The 24436-nt window shown below is 39.7% G+C and overlaps 1 protein-coding gene across 2 annotated transcripts; it reads left to right on the top strand.

Moving 5' to 3' along the window:
• The first annotated feature begins 811 nt into the window (after positions 1-811).
• clcn7 (chloride channel 7) lies at positions 812-15470 on the top strand. Of its 2 annotated transcripts, XM_069701452.1 has the most exons (25): positions 812-1047; positions 2098-2175; positions 3593-3658; positions 4151-4216; positions 4378-4510; positions 4936-5045; positions 5597-5677; positions 5788-5850; positions 6062-6145; positions 6353-6446; positions 7162-7226; positions 7449-7565; positions 7658-7712; positions 7937-7997; positions 9206-9347; positions 10522-10615; positions 10921-11093; positions 11440-11491; positions 11700-11827; positions 12432-12517; positions 12715-12847; positions 13292-13351; positions 13471-13647; positions 13844-13924; positions 14092-15470. In XM_069701452.1, the coding sequence occupies exons 1-25, from the start codon at positions 934-936 to the stop codon at positions 14176-14178; spliced, it is 2400 nt and encodes a 799-aa protein (XP_069557553.1). In that variant the 5' UTR covers positions 812-933; the 3' UTR covers positions 14179-15470. The 2 variants fall into 2 exon arrangements, with proteins under 2 accessions (XP_069557553.1, XP_069557555.1); XM_069701454.1 differs by lacking the exon at positions 2098-2175.
• Positions 15471-24436: the final 8966 nt, after the last annotated feature.

The raw sequence follows: 24436 nt of genomic DNA, 5'->3' as shown, positions 1-24436 counted from the left end.
AGATAGATAGTTACTTTATTAATCCCCAAGGGGACATTTTTTCACTACAGCAGCATTTATAGATACAGGAAAGAAATAAAATAACAGTAACAAATATTAAATATAAAAATGCACAGTATATACAATAAAATAGAATAAAATAAAATAGAATAATGAAATTAAAACTAACTAAACAATAGTGCAAAGTTTTTTTTTAATTTTTTCTCTTTTTATATTTAAACAACCAAGAAAAACAGACAACAGACAACGGTGTTATTGTTGTGTGATGGATTTTGCCTGAGGTGAGTTATTGTACAGTCTTATTGCAGTGGGCAGGAATGATCTCCTGTATCTGTCCTTGTGACAGCGGAGCTGGAGGAGTCTTTTGGAGAAAGTGCTCCGCTGTCCCTGCAGCAGGTGGTGGAGAGGGTGGCTTATAGGCTACATCATGAAATCAGTTACTATAATATAATATAATATAATATAATATAATATAATATAATATAATATAATATAATATAATATAATATAATATAATTGTAAAATGTTTTTTTCTGAATCATGATAACCTTAAATAGGGCTGCTAATCATTTTATGTGCTCAACAGAAGTGTTCAATTATGGATGTTTACTTGTAATATTATTATTTATTTTGTCGTATGTTAGTACAGCTACTTTTCCTAAAGTAAATGATCTGCATCCTTCCTCTGTCCCTGGTGGGCAGGAGCCTTTCTAGCACCGGTTCAGCACTCAGAAGTAAAACGAGAAATCCCGTCGTCCAAACGCGCATGTCAACTATGTTTTTTGGCCCTGCGCGCGATCCTTACCGGGCGTCACGAGTTGCAGGAACGATCATGGGGAGATGAGGAAGAATAACAGCAGCTAGCCCGCTTCAGCTGCATTTAATGAAGTGAGTTCTCGGAACATTTTTCAGCGGCACGCTACCGGGGCGAGCATGGCGAACATCACCAAGAAAGTGTCGTGGTCCAGCCGAGGCGACGAGTCCGGGGCAACCGGGGAGGGCACGCCGCTGCTGAACGGCTCCGAGCAGCCCAGACCCTCCAGACAGGTACAGTTAGCACGGCGGCTAAGTTACCACAACAGCTGGAAACATCTGCGGCTGCAAGAAGATGTCATGTTTGATTAACCGCTGTATAAGTTTCCGTTGAGTCGTGTGTGTTTTAAACGCCGCATGAAGGTTTGCGAGGATTTTTTTTTAAAATATATATATATATTTTTAATCCTTTGCCGCATCCACAGCGTTCATTTTGGGTGTGTTTGTTTTCACGCGTTATGGCTTGTTTGCTGTTGGGAATTAGATGCAATAACAAAGCTTTGCTTGACTGAATGTAACCGTAAGAAAGTAATTAAATTGGATTTAATCACATTTTATACAGGAAGCAGTGATCTCGGTGAATAATCAGATTACAGAGAGCTCGGAGCAGCTCGTTACTTCCATTATGTACAAGCATATTTGAAACCGGAAGACATAATTAGATTACATGTGTTTACAGGTAGTCTGTGACAGGTATGGTACACTTTAATACAGGTACAAGATTGTTTTTTTTTTTTTAGAGGTGTTGGCAGAACACATAATGAATGACAAGGTCATATGATGTTGTAATTTATACAACCTGCTGTATGTCATAGTGAAGTGCAGCTAATATAAAAGTACACTGAAATCCAGCTTCCCTTTTAATCCTTTTGTAGCCGCTGCCAGGTCAGTTAGTTTCTGTACATCAGGACTAAAGGTGGAAGTAGATGAAATGCACATCACGAAATCAATCCTGTCAGTCTTTATAATTCACTGCGGTTATGCTATATGTAAAAGGTTGATAGTTACTTTAACTCTAAAAACAGTAGTGACATATACAATAACTTTCACTCCATGCAAATGTCCTAATGAACTTCAGTATTTCTGCTTGATTAAGGTTTCATCAAGTTGTCAGAAGAGGGTTGTGTCCATATGCAGCCCAAGTTTACTTTTGGGACTTATTGCATTTAGCTGGAAACCAAGATCTGTTTCATGTTAACACATCAGCCTGGAAGTTGCTATATATATATATATATTATGTAATATATATGTATATATATCTGTTACTGTCTGTGCTGTTTGTAGCTGTCTGGAGGAAGCAGTATATTTCAAATAGGCAGACTCAGCACGGTGGATTTGGAAGAGGAGATGGCGGCAGATGAGGTAAAGTTTGAGCTCCAAACGTCATCGCTTTCTCTTTGTGTCTGCTGCTCTTATCATTCAAGTCATCACTTCATTAGTAGAACTTTTTTAGCCTCTTAGACTCGATTCACAGTGCACCTTCCCACGTCCAAATCAATGAAAAGGAATTCTCACGTGTTTGATGGGATTCAGCCTCGTGCACTGGTGTGTAGATCCAGGCTGGATTCGTGAGATGCCGCCTGAGATAAAGTTAATGGTCCAGACAGTGTTGTACTCATCTCTGCTGCTTCCCTTTAAAGATGTCTGAAGCCTAATCTTGGATATCTGACATTGAAATGACTTGCTAGTTGACCAAAACGGCTCAGTGACGGTTGACTCATCCAGTGTGCATGAGAAGCACGTGCTGGGGAAACTGTCTGATGGTTTCCACTGTGACGATTCGTTTCAAATGAAGAATTAATACAAGTAATGCTGTTGATAAAGTTTAGAGCAACAGGCACTTTATACAAGACCTTCACAAAACCCCTCCAGTTTACAGTAAAGTAAAAAAAAGCACTACACGTGAAACCTAAAAGTACAAATGAGGACAAATTAGCTTAAATCGGGTTTATAAAATTTGTAGGACTCAGCATACTTGCAATCGGGCAAAGAAACACTCACAGACAGACTCTCATAGACATGACGAAATCACAAGTTGGTTAAATTCATTATTTAAGATGCAAACTGTGACCAAAGGAGGGAAACAAAAGCTTCAGGCTGGAATCACAGTACAGGACCATACCACTGATGCTTGAGACTGTTTGGTCCTCTCTTGATGGGACGTCACATCTCTTTCTTGTGTGTTTCACTGGCTGATGGGAATGTGACGCCACACACGTGTGATTTACTTTATCCTTGTAAACAAACCTTTATTTCCAGTGTGTATGTAAGTGTCTTCATTGAGCTGCTGCTGTTTGTGTAGCTGTACAGAGGCACACTTAACATTGCATGTGAAATGGAGTACTTTTGGATTTGCTGTAGTTGGCTGGTGTCTGTGCACGCTCGGCTCACGTGGACCAGCGTTTCCTCCAACACTCAATAGTCTGTATTGAAAGGCCGCATACCAACAAGCTGTGGTTATGTTTGAAAGATGTTTATACTGAATGTTGTGGAGGACACGCTGCTGCCTTTTTTTCCACAGTCACTGTATCTTCTATCAGCCACTTCATTAATGCACCAGTTTGTTAGATAAAGTCTGTTCAACCAACCTGGCTTCTCTTTTGGCTTCTTTCATGTATTGTTGCAAAATGTATGAGAATAAGTGCTGCACTCTCTGCTGTTATATTTCTGTCAGTAACTTAGTTTTTAGATCCCTGCTGTCCCCCACATGACTCGGGTCAATGGTCAAAGGGTCAGTGTTGATGTGGTGACCTCTGATTTGATGTGTTTGTCCCCACAGGACTCCCTCAGGGGGCGGCCCAAAGAGATCCCACACAATGAGAAACTCCTGTCACTTAAGTTTGAGGTAAAATCACTCCGCTGATTCTGGAAAATCTGGATTGCACTTAGATTGTTTTAAATTAAAGCCCTGTGAGTAGGATGTGTAAATTTCTTCTGGTTACAGTGGTGGTACTCAAAACTGTTATGCTTGAATAAAGGAATGGCCAATCAGTGAAAGGAATCCAGTAAACTGTAGAAAAACTCATTTCAGGCCATGAAATTCAACAAAGGTTGGCAACAAAAAGAGCAATAATCTTTTTAAGATGCTTGTTTGTTGGTTTCCTCTGACGTTGCATAATTTGAACCAAAAAAGTATTTGCACATCAAAATTTGTCACATTTTCATGATCTATGCTCATCATGAAGTTTAAAGCTTGTTTCTGACCCCCGTAGCAGGATTACATCTGCTGTATCTTTATTTTACATATTTATTTGATTTCACAGGATATGTTTAATGTTTTATTGTGTGTGTGTGTGTGTGTGTGTGTGTGTGTGTGTGTGTGTGTGTGTGTGTGTAGAGTCTGGACTATGATAACATGGAGAACCAGCTGTTTCTTGAAGAGGAAAGGAGGATGAGCTACATGGTGAGCCTTCTTGATTTACACTATATGATTGGATGTATTTTCCTTCTCTTACTCTGCTCTTACTCTCTTATCACTCCACTGTTGTTTGTTTCATCTTGCCCTACTTTTCCTCGCATCACTTGTCCTCCTCTCCCTTCCCTTCTTACACACTGTGTCTTTAGGGTTTCCGCTGTCTGGAGATCAGCCGCTGGGTGGTCTGCGGTCTCATCGGCTTTCTGACCGGCCTCATCGCCTGTTTTATCGACATCGTGGTGGAGCAGCTGGCTGGGTTCAAATATCAACTGGTTAAAGAGAGTATCCTGAAGGTTTCTATACAAAACACCTTCTCAGACCACCATGTTAGCACCAGGTGGCTGAGCTTTACTGTAGGGGAGTGCAGAGAAGGAATACATCACACTGCATCCTCAAGTATAAAACATAAAAGTGAGGGTGGTGTTTTTTTTTTTAACATTCCCCTCCTTTTCCATTGTGGAAGTCTTTTTCTTTATTCATCTTGCACTGTACACACTTCTTGGGCTGTATTAAGTTCAAAATAATTTATTTATGCCCTTAAATGTTTACCAGAACATTTTGGTTACGTAGAAAAGTAATTTTTATTATGCAAGTTGTTTGAATATACTCACATTTTGGCCTATCTGTAAGTGAATGATAGTTATTCATCCTTCCAATCAGAGTGTGATTAGAAGTCAAAAGAATTCCTTGACTCTGAACCTTCACAGACATAGAAAAGTTTACGGAGGTGGGCGGCCTGTCTATCTCTCTGACCCTCTGGGCTGTTCTCAACTCCGCCTTTGTCATGGTGGGCGCCATCATAGTTGCGTTCTTTGAGGTAAGGATGAAAGCAGAAATATTTAAAACATTTCATAATTATTGTGACTTTTGGTTTGGGAGCACAATTTTGTTCTTCCTCTTTTATGTGCGTTTAATTACATTCCTCCGTGTGAACGTGAATTTTGAAGAAGTATGCCACGATAGCTGTTTCGTTGGGTGTAGTCTTCAGTTACAAACCTTACAAACTACTGTGGAAGTGAAAATTATCTTGGAAATAGCGTGTCTTCCCAGAGGTTACTCCCAGCTGTGTAGAGCGATGACAATGTGTAAAGATGAATGTGCTTCTTGGTTTCTGCCAATTTGGTTAGCCACAGTTGTATTAGCTGCTCGTGTGAAAGAACAGCTGAGGTTTTGTGGGGAATTTTTATGCCTACAGTTTCAGATGTGATTTTTTTTTTAAATTTATTCCCAGAAGTGTATCTGTTAGTCTTTGCAAGGTTTTATTATGAAGGTATTTCTCCTGTAATAATAAATACTTTCAATCACTATCTTTTCCACCATTTGTCTTGTCATCTATGATATAACTCCCCCTCCTGCTTTCTCATGCAGCCCATAGCAGCAGGAAGTGGTATTCCTCAGATAAAATGTTACCTAAATGGAGTGAAGATTCCCAGGGTGGTGCGACTCAAGGTACAGGCACACAAAAATCACACGTTAATGGATGTACTTGAAACAGCCTTTGTGAACCGGAAGGACCTTCATATCTTTACGTTTTGTGTGTTTTGTGTGTTTCTCCAAAGACACTGGTGGTGAAAGTGTGCGGTGTTATCTGCTCTGTGGTTGGCGGTCTCGCTGTCGGGAAGGTAAACATGATCAACTCTATAGTTTTTCATTCATAAAAATATGAAATGCATAATTCAGATCAGCTTTTGTCAGATCTGGATTATTCAAAGTAAGCATGACGTTATATGATGCAAGATTATGTAAGTGCAGGTTTTTAAAAAAAAATTTTTTTTTATTCTTGGCAAAAAGAATGTACGAACTTGTTCTCTCTGTTTACCCACAATTCCACAGGAAGGTCCCATGATTCACTCTGGTGCTGTTGTGGCTGCAGGAGTCTCACAGGGCAGGAGCACCTCTTTAAAGAGAGACTTTAAGGTGTGCGTGTGTGTGTGTGTGTGTGTAGTGAGTTTCTATAGACTTTGTTACAAACACGCAATGCAAACTGCAGCAGGGAGCTTTCCTTAATTTGAAATGACATTTTTATTTGGTTAAGTGAGGTTACATGTTATTGAGTTGTTTTAGAATGATTTGTATTTGAGAATAAGAATGATTAGTAATATAAGTGTGTGTGTTTGTTTGTAGATATTTGAATATTTCCGGAGAGACACCGAAAAAAGGGACTTTGTTTCTGCCGGAGCTGCTGCTGGAGTTTCTGCTGCTTTTGGAGCACCAGTTGGTAAAAAACAACAGCCACCCGAGCCAAGTGCAGTATAAAACGGGCTTTGCTATTAATCTGCTTTCGCTGTACGGGCTGTTGACCTGCTGTGAAACCAGCAGTACAACAGTAGAGCTGCATGTCCAAACTAAAAGCAAAGAATCTCTCAACCCTATAGTTTGAGAGACAGACAAACCTCATTGGATACTGCTAAAAGGACATACATGCAGGTTAGCATCAACAGGGGCATCTGCAGGTTTTTTTTTTTTGAGTAAAGCATCGAACCTATTTTCCTCAGAAAGCGGCATTAGAAGGGATTACAAGTGTTGTGTTAAGCTCATAATGGCCAAGTGCCAATTTTAGCAACAATTTGAACTAATTAATTTGTAATGTCTATTGGTCAGCTTCATGCTGACTGTTCAGGTCACATTCATTTTAATCAGTTTTATTGTTAGAAATGGGGAATAAGTGAGATAATAACAATAAACAATTCTAAGCCTTGTTATACCGACTGCCATCAGCTGACATACTTGACCCTGCTTGTTGTGAGAATAGAGTTATTGGGGGGGGGGGGGTAAACTTTCGTTTACCACAATAAGTGTTCACCTCCTACTGCGTGGAGGATGCAGTGTGATTCTGTCTGCTAACTGGGGATAAATATGACATAAGTGTGTCAGATGATTTATTTTGTTGCCGCTGCTGTTCTTCAGTGTGATTTTCTGTCTTCGGTCGACAGGCGGCGTTTTGTTCTCTCTAGAGGAGGGAGCTTCCTTCTGGAACCAGATGCTGACATGGAGGATAGTAAGTCATGCGGTTCTTCTGTATGTGAGCCACCACCATAATATACATACAATTAATGAGGATATAATGGAGTCAATCAAATCAAAGGTGTTACATCCAGAAAACTAATAAAAGAGAGCAAGACATAAGTTTCGGAAATGTTTTTGCATTCACTGCTCTTCCTAATTTTTTTTTTTTTTTATTTTTTTCTCTCCCCTCTCTTCTTTTCTCATCGTCTCTCAGTTCTTTGCCTCCATGATCTCCACCTTCACTCTGAACTTCTTCCTCAGTATTTATCACAAGAAACCAGGAGACCTTTCCAACCCTGGTCTCATTAACTTTGGAAGTTTTGAGAGTGGCGTGAGGAACTTATACATATTATATTTATCCAGCTTTACTTTGTTTTGTTTCATGAACGTAAAAGTTGATGTGTGATTTTGTTCTTATTCCAGAGTATTACCTATACTCTCTACGAGATTCCCTTGTTCATCGCTGTAGGAGCTATAGGTAAAAACTGTTTCATGTTTCTGGAATTAAGCACTGCACTCCAGCATATATGCGTTGAGGCCATGAATAATATTGTAGTTTCACATAATTCCAAAACAACATTTGATTTTGTTTCTGTGTTGTTGTATCGTTAGAAGAACTTTGTTTTTCTATTTTCTTTCTATAGTCTCAATATGACAGCCCATGTGTGCTCATCTTCTGTTGTCCATCCATTTCCTGTGCAGGTGGATTGTTGGGAGCTCTCTTCAATGTCCTCAACTACTGGCTGACCATCTTCAGGATCAGGTAAAGTTTAAAAAGGGATCAAATGCTTCTAAATATAAAACATAAACCGGTTATAAACAAAGGTTCAGGTCACGTATGAAGAGCTGCTTTGTATGTTTAGTGTGCCAACAAAACAACACATGGAAGAATGAAGGTTCTGCTGTCAGAGACTGGGTGCGGTGCAACACAAGGAAGTTTTAAAAAAAAGCATTTTAAAAATCTTTCTCAGAATATCAGCATCTTGTCATTGAAGTGTGTAAAAATAGTTTGAGTGTCAGAACGGGTATAATCACTGGGAGGAAACTTCTACCTGCGCTTCCTGCTTCCTGGTCTGGAGCTAGAGGCTGCAGTATATACACGGTATACATTGCTTAATGACAATAATATGGCAAGATACTTTAATAATTTTGTAAAAGTTTGTTTGATCAGCTGTGTTATAATAGTTTATAATATGTAAGTGAGAAGGAATTACAGTCTGACAAGTCAGCTCAACAGTTCAACGAGTTAACTTTAATAACAGACTGACTCACGATCAAAGTATTAAAAAACAACAACTGACAATGTCAGTTCTCTTGTATGAACATGGACCTTCAATAAATTCAAACAAACATTTATTAGAAAAATAATAAAGAGTTGCAAAGTTCCCCTGCAAATTGCAAAAAGTCCCAAACATGGAGTGAACCTGTGTTTGGGAAGTAAGGGAGATATAAATTAATACTAATATGTCTACATCTAGTCGTTTTAGTGATCATTTGCTTATGTCGGACTATACATTCACATAATTTGTGTAGTAAGGCAGATATTATATCTGAGACATTTGAGGTTATGAGTTTCATCATACTCTGTATTGTACATAGAAAGAGATAAGCATACGTAAAAACACGTGACTGTAACATTGTTAAAGTCTACCTTTGTAAAACAAAAGAAAAGATTTTGTCAGAAGGTTAGAATGCGGTCGTGTTTCTAGAACATACATGACACAGTGAGTGAGAAGGAAGTCTGTATTCAGTACCCTTTGCATAACGGTAATTCCACTTGACATTTCTAATCTGATCGCCTGAAGACACACGAGAGCAGATTTGGCAGCAACGCTTTGTTTTCCTCTCGGTTGTTTTTACCGCACTCAGCCAACATAATGTCAACATACCTGCAGGGCACGCTTGATTAGAAGCAACAGTAAGAAAATGTACCAACTTTAATACTATCCGATGTGTGTGCGCGTGTGTCAGATATGTTCATCGGCCATGTCTGCAAGTGATGGAGGCCATGTTGGTTGCTGCGGTGACCGCGACAGTGTCATTCACCATGATCTACTTCTCCGATGACTGTCAGCCGCTGGGGCCAGATTCCAAAGAGGAGTACCCACTGCAGGTACACACACACACACACACACACACACACACACACACACACACACACACACACACACACACACACACACACACACACACACACACACACACACACACACACACACACACACGCGCACACGCACGCACACCTATAACATGTGTCACCTTGTTCGGCTGTTGTCACCCTCCTCCTTGATTTAGATGATGACCTGTAATAAAGTTAAAACTGGGTTAAATGGTGCCAAAAGAAAAGTGCCACATCGTTACAGTTTTAAGATCGACTGTGTTTGAAGAGTGTGATTCAACCAATTCCATCAGCACGTAGATTCAGATCAAACGGGCCGTTCTCATAGCGAATCTTGATGCTTCCTGTTTCTTACCCGACAGTACAGTTTCATTTCAATAAGATTTAACCAACATTTATGTCATAAGAACGATTTTATCGCAGGATCTAGGAGGAGCGCGACGTTTGGATATTTATGATACTCGGGGGGATGGATCCTTATGACCTCTTTCACTATTGTGAGGTTAACATTTGGGGTTTGAATGGATTGCCATCAAATTTCGTCCAGTCATTCAGACTGAAATCAGGTTAAAATGTACACAAACCCTCCCATCAGCCTCAATTGTATTTAAGTTTAGTGCTAAGTAGGAAACGTTAGCATGCTCGCACACGAAACAAAGTTGGTGAACCTGGTAAACCGTGTATGTATTTAACATCAGCATGTTAGCATGCGAAGTTAATAATGAGTTCAAAGCACCGTGTGTCTTAAGCATAACCTCACAGAGCTGCTAGCTAGCACGACTGCAGACGCCAAGTCTTCTTCAAATAAGAGGCAGCCTTTGATTTAAATAACCGATACTACATAAACAGCAAACTAGTTTTAAAAGAGTTGGGTTTTTTTTGTGGTTTTTTTTACATCTTTTCTTACTCCTGGTGAGAGAGAGGGAATTTTGGAAGGGAGAAGTCACGTGTGATGTCATGTTTGCATTTCATGAACTTTGAGCTACTGATCCACAACAATGAGAAATATATGACTATCAGCCCTCCAGTGATCCATATCTTTCCAAATGCCTTGTATTTGAAGCGCATAAAAGCTTCAACAAAGACGAGACAGAACAGTCAGAGATGACCTTTTTGCCTTTTTCTTGTTGCGCCACCCTTATCATTTTCTCTGTGTTTCTATTTCCAGTTGTTCTGTGCAGATGGGGAGTATAACTCCATGGCTACAGCCTTCTTCAACACTCCTGAGAGAAGTGTTCGCAGTCTCTTCCACAACCCGGCAGGTACAACTGTGCCTGAGAGCAAGCTAAACATCCTAAATACCATAACACCACGCACACGTACAAGAACGGGCACCAGCTGTTGTTTTGTGACGAGTTAGCTTTGACAAAATATTTACACAATGAGAGTTTTGATAGATTATCATAAGTAATGTGGATATAACAACTAAATGTCTGTTAAGTCGGCTACGTGAAGAAAATGACGCCACTGTAGTCTTTAAAACCAGGAAAAGACAACTTATACCACATCACAATATCCAAATGTCAGTATTTACCAACCTGACCTCTCATTCCTCCGTGTTTTAAAGGAACCTACAACCCTCTCACGCTGGGTTTGTTCACGCTGACTTATTTCTTCCTGGCGTGTTGGACCTACGGCCTGGCGGTGTCTGCTGGAGTCTTCATCCCGTCCCTCCTCATCGGAGCCGCCTGGGGGAGGCTGTGTGGAATACTGCTGGCCTCCATCACTTCCACCGACTCGGTCAGTGCACAACACCTTTCTGTTCCTATTGTGGAAACCAGATATGCTTGATACGCCTACGAAATGTTTTAACATTTGAGGTTCTTTTAGAAATGATTTCGTAAATCGCAAACACTGAAACATTTGAAACTGATCAGTGATCTGTATTGATGTAACCTACGATGTAAAAATACATGGACAGAATAGGTGAAAAGATGTTGTCTAGCAATTTGATTGGTTTAAAAGATATTTAATGTGGACTCGTTTCTTTAATGAATTGATGAGTTGAGATCGTATTTTTGAACTAAACTAATACACCAAATGTTAAGAGGCCTACTGTGTGACTTTGATGTATGTGCCTCATTAGACCTGGGCTGACCCTGGTAAATATGCCTTGATTGGAGCCGCAGCTCAGTTGGGTGAGTAACCGCAACCCTTAATCTTCACTCACACTTTGCTCTCTGTCTACTTTGTATGTGAAGGATGACAAAGTCTTGAACTTATATTTTTCTTTTTTTACAATAAATTATCCTTCGTTTTATTCATATTGCGTTAAAAAGTCAAACTTTTGATTGCAATATGCTGTTTTCAGAATAAACGAGTGTAATAATGTGCTGATCTCCACAGGTGGCATTGTGAGAATGACTCTCAGTTTGACTGTCATCATGGTGGAGGCAACTGGAAATGTCACGTACGGTCTTCCCATCATGCTCGTCCTCATGACTGCCAAGATAGTGGGTGACTACTTTGAGGAGGTGAGTGAAGAGGCTGGGAAACAGACTCGCATCCATTTAGCTGATGTTCCACCAGTGATTTCACCACAAAATTCAAAACAGCATGGAGCCAACAAACTCCTAAAAAGTCACGTGAAGTACATATAAGCTGTATTAGTGGTGGACAGTTCAGAAACCCTCAATCAGTGGCGGAGTGGTTTTGTCCCAAGTCCATACTAACGCACTCATTCTCTGTAGGTTTTGTTCATGTCACACCAGCAATTTGATAAATGCACTCAAAAACATCAGGATGCATACTGATGGTCACAGTTGTGCCACAGTACTGTTCACTGAGTGAATGGAAGAGCTACTTACAACTGGAAAAATCGGTTATTGCTGGTGGTGTTAAAAGGCACAGAAGAGATGTGGAAAACAAAAAAATACATATAAAATCATCAGAAATTAGTTTTTTCTTTGGGAGTGTCAGTCTAAAGTCATCGTGTGATTGATGTCTGACGGCACACCTAGTGTAATTTCCTGTTGGCATGAAATGCCATACTAACTGTAGAATTGGTACACTACAAAGGTAGTACATACTGTATAGAGTATGAGTTGGGACACAGGTTAACTTCTCTTCCTGCTTTAGGGTTTATATGACGTCCACATCAAGCTGCAGAGTGTTCCCTTCCTGCACTGGGATGCTCCTGCCACCTCCCACTGGCTGACTGCCAGGTAGGTCCTGTCTGACCTGTTAATGACTGATTCACAGTCATTTTTATTGGATGACTCTTCAGTAATGCGTGACACATCCAACCCTTCGAGTTTGTCTCACCCTCCTTATTTTGTAACCTCTCATCACTTGTCGGACCATTTCCCCTTTTTGTCACTGACCTTCTCCTTCTTCTTTTGACCCCCAACCCTTCACAAAGAGAAGTGATGAGTTCTCCAGTCACCTGTTTGAACAGAATAGAGAAGGTGGGAACCATCGTGGACGTCCTTAGCAACACATCGACCAATCACAACGGCTTCCCTGTTGTCGTGCAGGTTTCTGATAATGATGAGGTACTGTCTGATTGGATGAGTGGGCTCTGTTTGGGGGTTAAAGGGTAGATCCACTGTAAAACACCACATCTTATTCCTGTCAACACAAAGTTGACAAAAGGTTTTTCAAGTGTAATTGCAATCGAGTTAGACAACAGAAAAAGTTAGCATATGAGTCTACTGTTGATTATAATGTAAAACATCAAGAGAAAATCTAGTTTTGGTGTCTGTCAAGGGGCCTTTTTAGCGGTAGTACAGTGAGAACTCTTTTGAAAAAGACAAATATAATTGACACCCACAGCATCAAATGTTAGACTGAAAAGCAGAACAAAGTAGACTCACCATTTAAAAAAAAACAAAACTGTGTCGTAGGTTGATAGCACTCTACCAGAAAGGATTTTACTTTAAAGTTGCGCTTCAATAATAACAGAAACTTATTACTTATATTTAATCTCTCCTGCTCAGCCAGCGAAGCTCTGCGGCCTCATCCTCCGCTCTCAGCTCATCGTTCTTCTCAAGCACAAGGTAACATCAGTTGGCTGCTGTGATGACCGTTCAAGAGGCAGAAGATTTTTTTTTTCGACACTTTATTGTGACTATTCAAATAGAGTAGATCATTGCTGGTTCCCGCTCTCTCTTGGCAGGTGTTTATGGAGTTGGCCCGGTCCCGGCTGACCCAGAGGAAGCTCCAGCTTAAAGACTTCAGGGACGCCTACCCCCGCTTCCCCCCGATCCAGAGCATCCACGTCTCCCAGGACGAGAGGGAGTGTATGATGGACCTCACTGAGTTCATGAACCCAACGCCTTACACTGTGCCACAGGTAGTAGACACACAGACACAGATATATTTCAATTAGAGTTGAGGCGACTTCTGCCAGATTTCCTTTACCAAGGATTCCTTTTTATGATATATCTTTGTTTTTATCTTTGTGCTTTTGTCTCCTTTTTATTCTTATTTCTCTCTTTTTGTTTGTGATGTTTTCTATGAATGAACTCAACCAAACGTTCTATCTGCAGGAAACATCTCTGCCTCGTGTGTTCAAGCTGTTCAGAGCTCTGGGACTCAGACACCTGGTGGTAGTAGACGATGAGAACAGGGTAAGAGAGTGTGTCGATGTTTCTGTGCACTTCCCCATATGTGTTTTTTGTTACCCCGTGTGCTTCCTTCCTCTTCTTTATGTTTACCCATCACATTTATTTTGTTAAATGTTGTTCTGACGTAGTGTTTTTTTTTTGTTTGTTTGTTTGTTTGTGACCCTCTGCAGGTGATTGGACTGGTGACCAGGAAAGACTTGGCCAGGTATCACCTGGGAAAACATGGACTGGAGGAGCTTCAGCTCGCCCAGACATAGTAAAAACACACACACACACACGCGCACACACACACACACACACGCACACACACACACAAACGGACTGTTACCACCTGATTACTCAGAAGCTGTTGACCGCCAGCTCTGCAGCCCAGAAGGACTCCATGAAGGACCAATATCTTTTTTCCTCCTGTGTTCATCTTACTACGTTTATCAGGGTCAAATAAAGTCAGAATGACAGGATGCCTTTAAATAAAAGCCACGTTGCCAGGAGGCCAGCCGTTTGATCTGTTAAAGCTGAGAAATGAAGAACCTGCTGTTTCTCTTTCACAAAAACATTCATACATACATGATGTCTGTCAACAGTTTACCATTGGTTCTGTTTTTAAGTCATATAGCTAAATGCAGTGATACATTAGATGAAGTGGATTTTATAATGGGTGCTTTTTATGTCCTGTGACTAAACTGCACGAGACATTTAAAGTGGTTTGCTTTGAAAGACTGGGTTTGAGCGAGTTTTCATGTTCAAGAGTTGGTTTATATCCCCATCACTCACCAGTTCGGGTTTGCAATGTCATCCCTGTTTGTGTGGTTTTGCACTGAAAGAATGTTGTTATTTATTGTTGATGTTGAATAGTTGTTGTTTTAATTTGAAGTGTATGGGTTAGACTCATGTCTGGTCAAACTTTGAGTTTTACATCCTGTAACTCAGCTTCTTTTCATGGCGATACATATACTTCCTCCAAATTTCTGTCATATTTGTTAAGCTTGTAAGTATATCTTTGTACTACTGCTAGTAAAAGCTCATTTGGTACTCTGAGGTATGAACATGTTTTTTTTTTTTTTTATCACCTCCAAAGGTTTGCACTTGGACCTGCTAATGAAAAGTCTGTTTGTTGAGGTGTGCCCACAGGTGTCCTTCATGAAGTTCTCTATGAATTTAACCTTTGTTTACCACATATTTTCTCTTTAAACTAATACATTTATCTGATGTCACCCAGTCAGACACAAAAACCAACTTTTCTAATGAATTAATATTTAAATTGTCAATTTGTATGTCTAACATTTCATTAATTATTTCTTTGTGAATTTCATTGGTTTTACATTGATTTCTTGTTTCTGTATTGTCTTTGTTTTGTTGTACAGTTCTAAATGTAAAAATGTCAACTTTGCTCTATTTTATAACCACTGGATAAAACATTTTGTGAATTAATAAAGTTGACATTTATCTATTGTAATGTAATTTGTTTGTATATTTCATTGGAAGACAGTTGAATGTTTGCTAAATAATTTAAAAAAAAGTTGGTTCTCCACAGGATGTTGACTTAAGTATCATCATCATCATCATCATCATCATCATCATCATTATCATTGCTCTGTATCCTCACTCAGAGTGAACAAGAACAGGATTAAAAACACTATTGATAGTTTTGGAAGCATTGAAAAATCAAGTGAAAAACTCACCTCAGAAAGCTGAGCCTCCTTAAGGAAAATGTTGCCAGCATCAAACCTTATGCCTTTGACCTCTATTTCAATGTATTCAAATATTGTTCCATAAAGGTTTTAGAGGAGATTTGATAATAAATCTTAACACTTTGTCAAGTTATGTTTCATGCCATTTTTAAAAGTGATGATGGACACACTTTATCAACAAGTTCCTGAGCCAGCTGAAGTACAGTATATTGGATCTTTTTGATATCAAATCTAACTGAAATGTTTCATATTTGACTCAGTTTTTTGTACTTTACATTACTTGCCACCATTTAATCTATTTAAATGTTTTAAAAATGTACAAAATTTTATGAGCTACATTTGTGTTTAAAATGTTCTGTCCAAATGAAGTTCATTTGAATGAATATTTTCTCCTGCTTGACATGGGGGGCCACTTTTACATGAAGTGAAGTTAGGCAGAGAAGGTCATGGAGTCCCTCCACAGGAGCCTACAAGTAAGTTTATTCTAAAAGATTACATAAATTGATTATTTGTTAATAAAGCAACATTACACAAGCTGGTTAACAAGCACTTCAGTACTGTATCACTAAAGTTATGCAACAAATTAACAACTAAATCAAATATGTGATCAAAGTGTAAATACATTGAGGGGCAATTCCTCTGTTTGGATTTTAATTGCGCGTCTATCCGTGGTGTTACGGTACCGGTGCAAGGAGCGACTTCGCCACATTTAATCGACCTAAAACAAGTAAAAACATTACATTGCGTATTATATAAAACTCAATTCCAATATATTTGCCGTGGAGATGGCGCAGTGGTATTTCTAGTGATGAACAGGATGTGCTGTTATGCTGATTTGAGCACGGTCCAAATGTACAGCTGACCAATCGGATCTCTTGTACAACTTGCTATAACTGAAGTAGAGAAGTAAATTAACCTGGTATCGAATTATGTTAAAATCTACTTTTAGGACCTTTTATTAAAATGTAACAACATTTTCACATTTGTTGTAAAGTTGTATAAAATATCGATGTGTTTAAGTAATGAATTCCCAGACGACCTGGGCAAATATATAAGTGAAGACATTTGTACTCATTATCGATACATCTGGCAACCATTTGTATCGGAAATTAATAGTTGATTATTTCATGCATTACACACGTGTTGGACTGTAGTCATCCAACCTTCCCCTGAATGCTGACTTCTGTCCCCATCAGCAGAACCACTCAGACATTTTATGATTATTCACCCGTGTGCAGATTCTCCAGATGTGTTTTTCCTTCACAGACATCACAGCAGGTCATTTAGCAATTAGGCAATGGAGGCTGATTCCTGCCACCTGGTGGACAGATGACATCATTGCAACGCGTCAAATCACCCGTCCTGTGTTCTCGTCTTTTTCGACAGTGTGACGATGCAGGAGTAATCTGGATCACTGAAAACTTTGTCCAGATGTTTCGTCCTGCTAGAGAATTGTAAGTAGGCTAAAACAATCACACGTGTTAACACAGCTGTTGAACCTTTGTATCTTCACACACAGTTTCTATTTTCTCAGATGTGTCCCTGTGTTTTTTTTTTTTCTGTGTAGGGATGGAGAGGTGGAGTACAAGCTTGTTTCTGCTGTTCGTCCACTTCACGTCTACTTGAAAGTAAGTTTGTTCTAACTGCTTTGGTGAAAATGTTCTTATCTTCATTGTGACTCGCTCATGATCTGCAGCAGTGGATCAGGTGTCGACAAAGATTCCTGCATGAGTGTTAATATAATCAGCCTCTTATAACAGGGCCTCTGTTTAACCATACATAGTCAGTGATGAACTTTACACGTCTTTTATAGTTCTGTTTATCTTAATGTTTATCTTTCCTTTCCTAACAGCTGTACACCGTGGTAGTATGTGTTCTTACTGTGTTTTCTTTCTGTTTTTGTCCCTGTAGAAAGTGTGAAGGCCAGCAGGATGAAACATGTCAAGAAGCCAGTGTGGCTGTGAATGCAGTCCTGGGAGAGAGAGGGCAAGTGTGTTTACCCCTGTTTGTTAGAGACACTGAGTGTGACAAGCTTGACCACAGTTTGGTCAAATGTGTTACTTGCAGTTGTGTTTATGAAAATCCTCGAGCTCTAATGCTTCTGTTATTAAGCTTTATGCTCGTGACAGTGTGTTTTCCTCTGTCTAATTCTGAGCAGGCTGAAACAGAAAGTTGACTTCACCAAGCGACACCCAGGATGGTCCTGTTGGGAAGAACTAGGTATGTACACTCTGCTCACATATACAGCTCATACATGTCCACATCACTACACTAAAGCTGATGAAATCATTCTACTCTGCACGTGTTAACAAAAAACCTTACTGATTGCTGGTGGTGTGTCTTTTACTCACTACAGCAGACAGGCTGGAGTCTTCGGAAGAAAACAGAGAATTAGTAACTATAGACGTGACCAGCCTCGCTCACTCCTGCCCAGCCACCAAAATAACCAGAAGCAGGGACCCAGTCATCAGGTAAGCCACGTATCACCCACCCACCCACAATTTACACTGAACTCACTTTATTTAACATTAGATTTAGTTATCTGCTACCTCACTTCCTGAGTCAGCAGCTAACTTGAGAAAAAAAATTGCAGCTATTTAGCTGTCGAGACTCAGCTGCGACAAATAACATAAATTATATATTAATCCTAATTCCACAGCCCATATAAAAGATGTTTGTTAAATATTTACTCACCTCCACATTAACCATAATGTTGGCTACAAGCCCCTTCAGAGATTATTGACTCCATCAACCTTTATGTCGAATGGTTAAAGGTTAAATGTCACAGTTTGCTGATTGGCTGTCAGCCATTTGATTGGCTGTGAACTTTTTGTTTCTACACACAAAAGATATTTGCGGGTGAGAGAGGATTCATATTCACAGAATGAGACTGACAAATCTGCAAATTATGAAGATTTTTACCCACAACACCGGTTTTGTACCTGGTACTCGGAAACTACACAGAAATGAAAAAAAAATTGACAAAAACCTTATTTGCACTTAATTCTTATTTAAGCTCTCTCAGTCTTCACTGGCTGAATGAAAACCAATCGGCAATCGTGATCCTATATACAGGCCTTCATCCAAATACACTGCCGTGACAAACCTTTGTTATTTCAATTTTTAAACTGTCATTATTTGCATTCAGTTCATGGTTCAGGAAACACTGACAGTCCTGCCATACACACAAATTGACATATCTTTTCACTGACCCCACTAACGTGTCAATAATACTCATGTGTTTCCATTATGAGGCTCACTGTCTGTTGCCTCATTCTTCATTTATTTATGTGATCAGATAAATTCCATACTTGCAGAATTGTCAGAACTGCAAATATTACTTTATTTTGGCAGGAAAACTAAAAACTCCATGTAATAATCCACCTGATAAACCAGGAAACTATGTTGTGAATCTGTTGAGGAAACAATATTTAGACTTCTGCAGAAAATGAAAGTGTAATGGCAGCACTGATTGGATTCATTTTGAGCATGACCACCTTCTTTCCAATGAGTTCTCTGTGAATCTGGGCAGCAGCTTAGTTCTCTGCTGTGTATGATAGCATTTGTTTTGGTTACTTAAGATCACAATGACAAGTCAGGAGATGTGTGTAGTTCATGAGGCTGCTGCAGCCCCTCTCTCAGTTTGGAGACAGTGGGGATCCTGCCGCTGTGTGGTGCTGCTGTTGCTTTTAAAAGAAAGAAAGGTAGGCGACTGACTGTATTTGTTTGTTCAGCACACGACAAGCAGGTTTTAAGAGTCGGTCACGCTGTGATACTGAAGGACACGAAGTTAAGGTCTGTCAGGAGCTCAGGCCCGGAGAACTCAGGCCCAACTAAACCTCTGGTTTTAACCCTTATGATGTGTCTGTGAGCTGCAGACAAGATTGTCAGAGTCAAAGCCATTATTATAGTGTTATTTGTACATATTGAAGGTAACACTCAGTTTCAGAGTTTACAGTACAGATACCCTCCAAAAAGGTTGGACAGTAAAATGTTGCAGAAAGCCGAACAGTGTGACGGATAGTCGGTGGTGATGACAATACTGAAGCGCTGTAGTCGGTTCTCCTGTCCAGTCTCACCAAACAGCCCCACTAACCGCCTCCCTCTGATCCCACAGACCTGTAGACACAGCTAATTTCCTTGCTCTCTTATTTCAACACAGAGTGGCTGGAATATTTGTTCCTAACTGGCTGGAGCATTTTGTTAGACGGCCTCTGAATAACTTCAACTGCATTCTCAACACATCCGCACTGCCACACCTCATTTAGCCGGCACAAAAAAAACACATGCCCTGCTCATTCTTTACTGCTCCAGCAGATATTTATTGTCAGTCTGAAGAAACCACAAATAGATCATTTTTTGTTCTGGGTTTTGTACCCTCATGGTTGAAATGCACTTATTGTAAGTCGCTTTGGATAAAAGCGTCAGCTAAATGAAATATAATGTAATAATTGCCAATGAGCCTTTCAGCCAGTGTGATATTTGTGCTCAACCTGCTGTTAAAATGCTCCGTAATGGACACCACCATGTCAGAATGACTCTGCCAATCTGACAGGAATTGATGGCATAAGGATGCTGTTGTTGTCCATGTTTCACACTAAAACAAGCAGCAAAAAAGAAGGCAGACATGTTGCATTTTGTTACCCATGTGTTTTTTTGCTGCTGTGGCATGTCAAAATGTCTAGTGGGAAAATGTCCATTGATCTGAGACAACTTTAAAGTTTTGGTTTTAAAATCAAAATTAATCACATCACTTGATACAAAATTGTATTTGTCTGTTTGTGTTGATATGAGGTCATCAATTTAAATCACCTGTCTTTAATCTTGTACAGTACATTCGTTTCTGATTCACTAACTCCAAATTTGTCCAGAGTGCAGCAGAAAAATTCACTTGTTACTATTATAGCACGTCACGGCTTGGATCCAGATTACATCTCTGAGTCAGTCTCCCATTATCAGATCCCTCAGTCTGAAGGCAGGACTCTGCTGGCTGTAATTGTGGCAAGGATTAAGATGGAGGAAGACAAAGCTTTTACTGTCAGGCTGCCTCAGCTGGAACTAATTCACTCTTATACAACAGCCTGGGGGAAAAAAAGCATACAGTGTTAGTAAAAATGTGCTGATTCTACTTCATGGTCATTTTAGCAGCTGTAGTTTGCAGAGCTGTTGAATTTCACTGAATTGTCCTGAGATTCTTATGCTCTTCTACCCAGTCCATTTATGAGGGTAAGTTAAATATTAGCGTCCACCTCCACTGTGACTTTTGTCTGAGTGACTTGCTTTGCGTGTAGTTGAGCTGTATGATCAGAATGAACCAAGACAAAGAATCCTTTCCAATGTGGTTTTAAAACCGTAGAAAAACTGGAGGTGTGGGTCTGCTGTCGACTGTCAGTGTGTTTAGACAATTGGACGACAATCTCCTGCAAGCACAACCTCGAGGAACTTCATCTTAAAAAACAGAAAGTAAATTTAAAATACAAATACATTTTGAATTTTGTTACCTCCGCCAAGGAGGTTGTGTTTTCGGTTTGTTTGTCAGCAGGATTATGAAAAAGTACCTGCCTGATATTAATGAAACTTGATGGAAGGATGTAACATCAGCCAAGGAAGCACCCATTACATTTTGGAGCAATCTAAATCACCGGTCGGATCCACTAATTACTTTCATTAACATTGCGAGATAGGGAACGTGGCCTAATAGATGCACTGCAGCTTAAAATCCAATAGATGGCAGTGAAGTTCAAGAGTGACAAAACAAAGGCCACGCTCCAAATATGATGACTGTATGTCACAGTCCACATTTACAGGTACCAGTAATCCACTGGAATACACATGATCCTACTCAAACTTAATACAGCAAGCAGGCGTTATGGAGCCGTCAGGGGCAGTAGTTTCATAGAGAAGAACCAGAATCAGTACAATTATAACATCTCCACAGTTGTTACATGTTATGGAAGAGGTTAACTATTCGCATTGGCAGAGGTAAACGCTCTCAGAGTGCCTTGTAGGTGTTCTAGTTTTTGACTAGAAGATCAAAAGTAAGGAGGCAAAGAAATATAAAACTTTATGATTAAATGCATTCTGGGTTTTTGGTATTAAAGTATTAAACAAATGTAAATTTGTCCAGACCAGGTCTTGTGGCAATTCATCCAAGAGTTTCCGCTAAAAATCATGAATATTTGCACTACAGAAAAGCCAGTTGATCACCAAAAGCCTTTTTTCCACTGACAGCACTGGCTTGACTCTACTCGCCTTTGTTTTTGTTTTTCCATTATCCATGGATGGTATCCAGCACCTGGTATTTGGTACTGTATTTAGTATACCTTCGTTGGGTGATTCTGTTGTTATTGATTTTGAAAATGACGTGACGGTGGTTTTATTCAGCGACGCCAGCTAAACAATGTTGGGTGTGACTTTGTGTGTAGTTACAGAATGTGAGTAGTTCATCATTATGTACTGTAGTGTTTGGTTTTGCTTGCACTACCCTCCTCTCCCTTTGACAGATTGAGAGAAAGCTTTTACATAATATTCTCATTACCTGACAAAAAAAACCTTCTCCGTCTTTCCTTCATCTCCTGACAAACTTGATTACCACCCTGATTACCGCCATACTTATTCAGTCATTGCATGACAACCCTCTTTGTGTTTATTCATCCATTGTTGCCCGGCGACTGCTTTTAAAACCACATCGAGTTATTATTCTGAGAATTCACATCAGGGTGATTCAGTCTCACTAAATCAGGTGGTTGTGGCTGAATGGGCCCCAAATGAGTCGGGTGATTCTTTTTCAACACCAAAAAGAGATAAATGCTCCCCACCCAATATTCTGTCGGAAAACCATTTAGACTCTGCTTATACATGCACCCCACGTGTATGACTTACATACTGTTTCCGTGTGTGTGTGTGTGTGTGTGTGTGTGTGTGTGTGTGTGTGTGTGTGTGTGTGTGTGTGTGTGTGTGTGTGTGTCTTTGAGATAGAAAGCAATTACGGCAGCTCATGTACCAACGGCTTAATGGAATAACTTGCCAAATCAATGCAGATTACACTTGCAAATCCATGGGATATCAGTTTGGGGATTCAATTTGAGACGTGTTACCGTTGTATGATATTGCATTCACTCTTTCTTTTAAATCACATTTGACTGTGATTTTATAAACAGCAAGAGAGATGACAGGGACCATTTTCTTTGCTAGTAACCAGGAGGAAGTGTCACACATTTTTCAATTAAGGTCAGACACAACCTTATTTCAACAGTTAAAAAACTTTAGAGAGTTGTTTAGAAACAGGAGAACATGGAAATTGAAATCCTAATTAAGAAAACGGATCAATTTACATTTCAATGGCTTGTTCATCTAGTGTAAAGACAACTGATTATAGTTTTATGGAGGATTTATGTTTCTTGACCTCACCTCAGTGAAACGTCCATATGGATTAAACAAGTGAGATGTAACATGGTAGTTGGTGAGCTTGAGTGGGTGGATTTTATTACCTTTAGACAGAGTTGCTCCTCTTTATTCTAAGCTAACCAGCTGCAGCTTCATATTTACCATACAGACATGAGAGTGGTGTCAATCGTCTCATCTTACTTACGGCAGAAAAGCATCTTCGGAAGGTATCTTTCCCAAAGTATTAAACTCTAATCTTTGTCTGCATGTGTTTATGTTTAATTGCGTTAGATCCAATTCATTGTTCATCCGAAGGAGAAATATTGTTTTATTTACACCAGCTCGACGACAAATGATGGACTGGTTCCGTTTAGGGTTGAGTTATGTCACGATGTTATGGAGATAAAAGCACAGCAGATCCTTGGCCGCCGCCTGCCGAGCATTTTATCAGCTTTTTCCTGTTTGAAGAGAAATGTGGCTATGCATGGCTAAACCCTGAGGGGGCCCTTACACTCAGACGCTCTTTATGACACCGTCCGTGACTGGCGTTTTCAAACTCACATTTTATAGATTCCACTCACCCCAGCAGGGACCACTACTGCTGCTGATTTATATTTCCATAAAGCAATACGGATATAATGAGTTTATAACACTGCTTGCTGTAGGACAGAGACTCACTGCTGACACTGACAGGGGTGATTGGTAACCATTGTTAACCATTTGAGAATGATGGATTTGTGCAACGAGGCTTAAGAGAGGTTGGAGGGGATTTTTTTTTTATGGCGGGAACCTGTGATCTTATTCAGAAAACCAAATGACAGGTACCTTTGAGTCTTCCTTTTGACACTGTATACTACTTTAAGAGTTTTTCTGTATTTAAAAAACAAAAAAAAAAAGATCTCTGACACTGTTTGACAGTCTCTCAGAAAAATAATCATTAATTGCATGGTTGCTTTTTGGTTTATGGGCTCTGGATATGGTTAAAACAACAATGCAGCATGTGTTCGCCAAATTAAAACCATAAGACAAACAATAAGCAAACTAGAATGGCTGCCTCGTATGCCTCCACAACCCAGTCAATATGCAGTTCACATCCATGTCTGTCACATAATATGTGTAGTGAAGACTTTGAAGAAATCTGGCCAATAAAGCTGATTCTGACAGAACAAAGTTGTGGCCAGGGTAGCAGACAATGCTTCAAATGTGTATGTTGCTGCAAAAAAAAAAAAAAAAAAAAAAAATTAAATTTTGAATGGAGCTCCGGAGGCTGAACCAGCTAAGAGGCAATGCTCTAAATGGTATATTATCATGTCCGCTGGTAAGATAAACCTGGTGCCAATAGTTTTTTGAAGCCAAACAGCAATTCTTATTTTGTGCCAATATTAATTTCTTTATTTTTTACAATAGAAGTTAGATGTCTGATTTTTTTAATGTTAAT

The sequence above is a fragment of the Brachyistius frenatus genome, unplaced genomic scaffold (genome assembly GCF_029030835.1).
Source record: "Brachyistius frenatus isolate BFR_SWC_R1_liver_20210118 unplaced genomic scaffold, ASM2903083v1 Contig_36, whole genome shotgun sequence".
In the NCBI taxonomy this organism is placed as follows: Eukaryota; Metazoa; Chordata; class Actinopteri; family Embiotocidae; genus Brachyistius; species Brachyistius frenatus.
The sequence above is the reverse complement of the archived record's forward strand: the minus strand, read 5'-3'. Positions and strand labels throughout refer to the sequence as shown.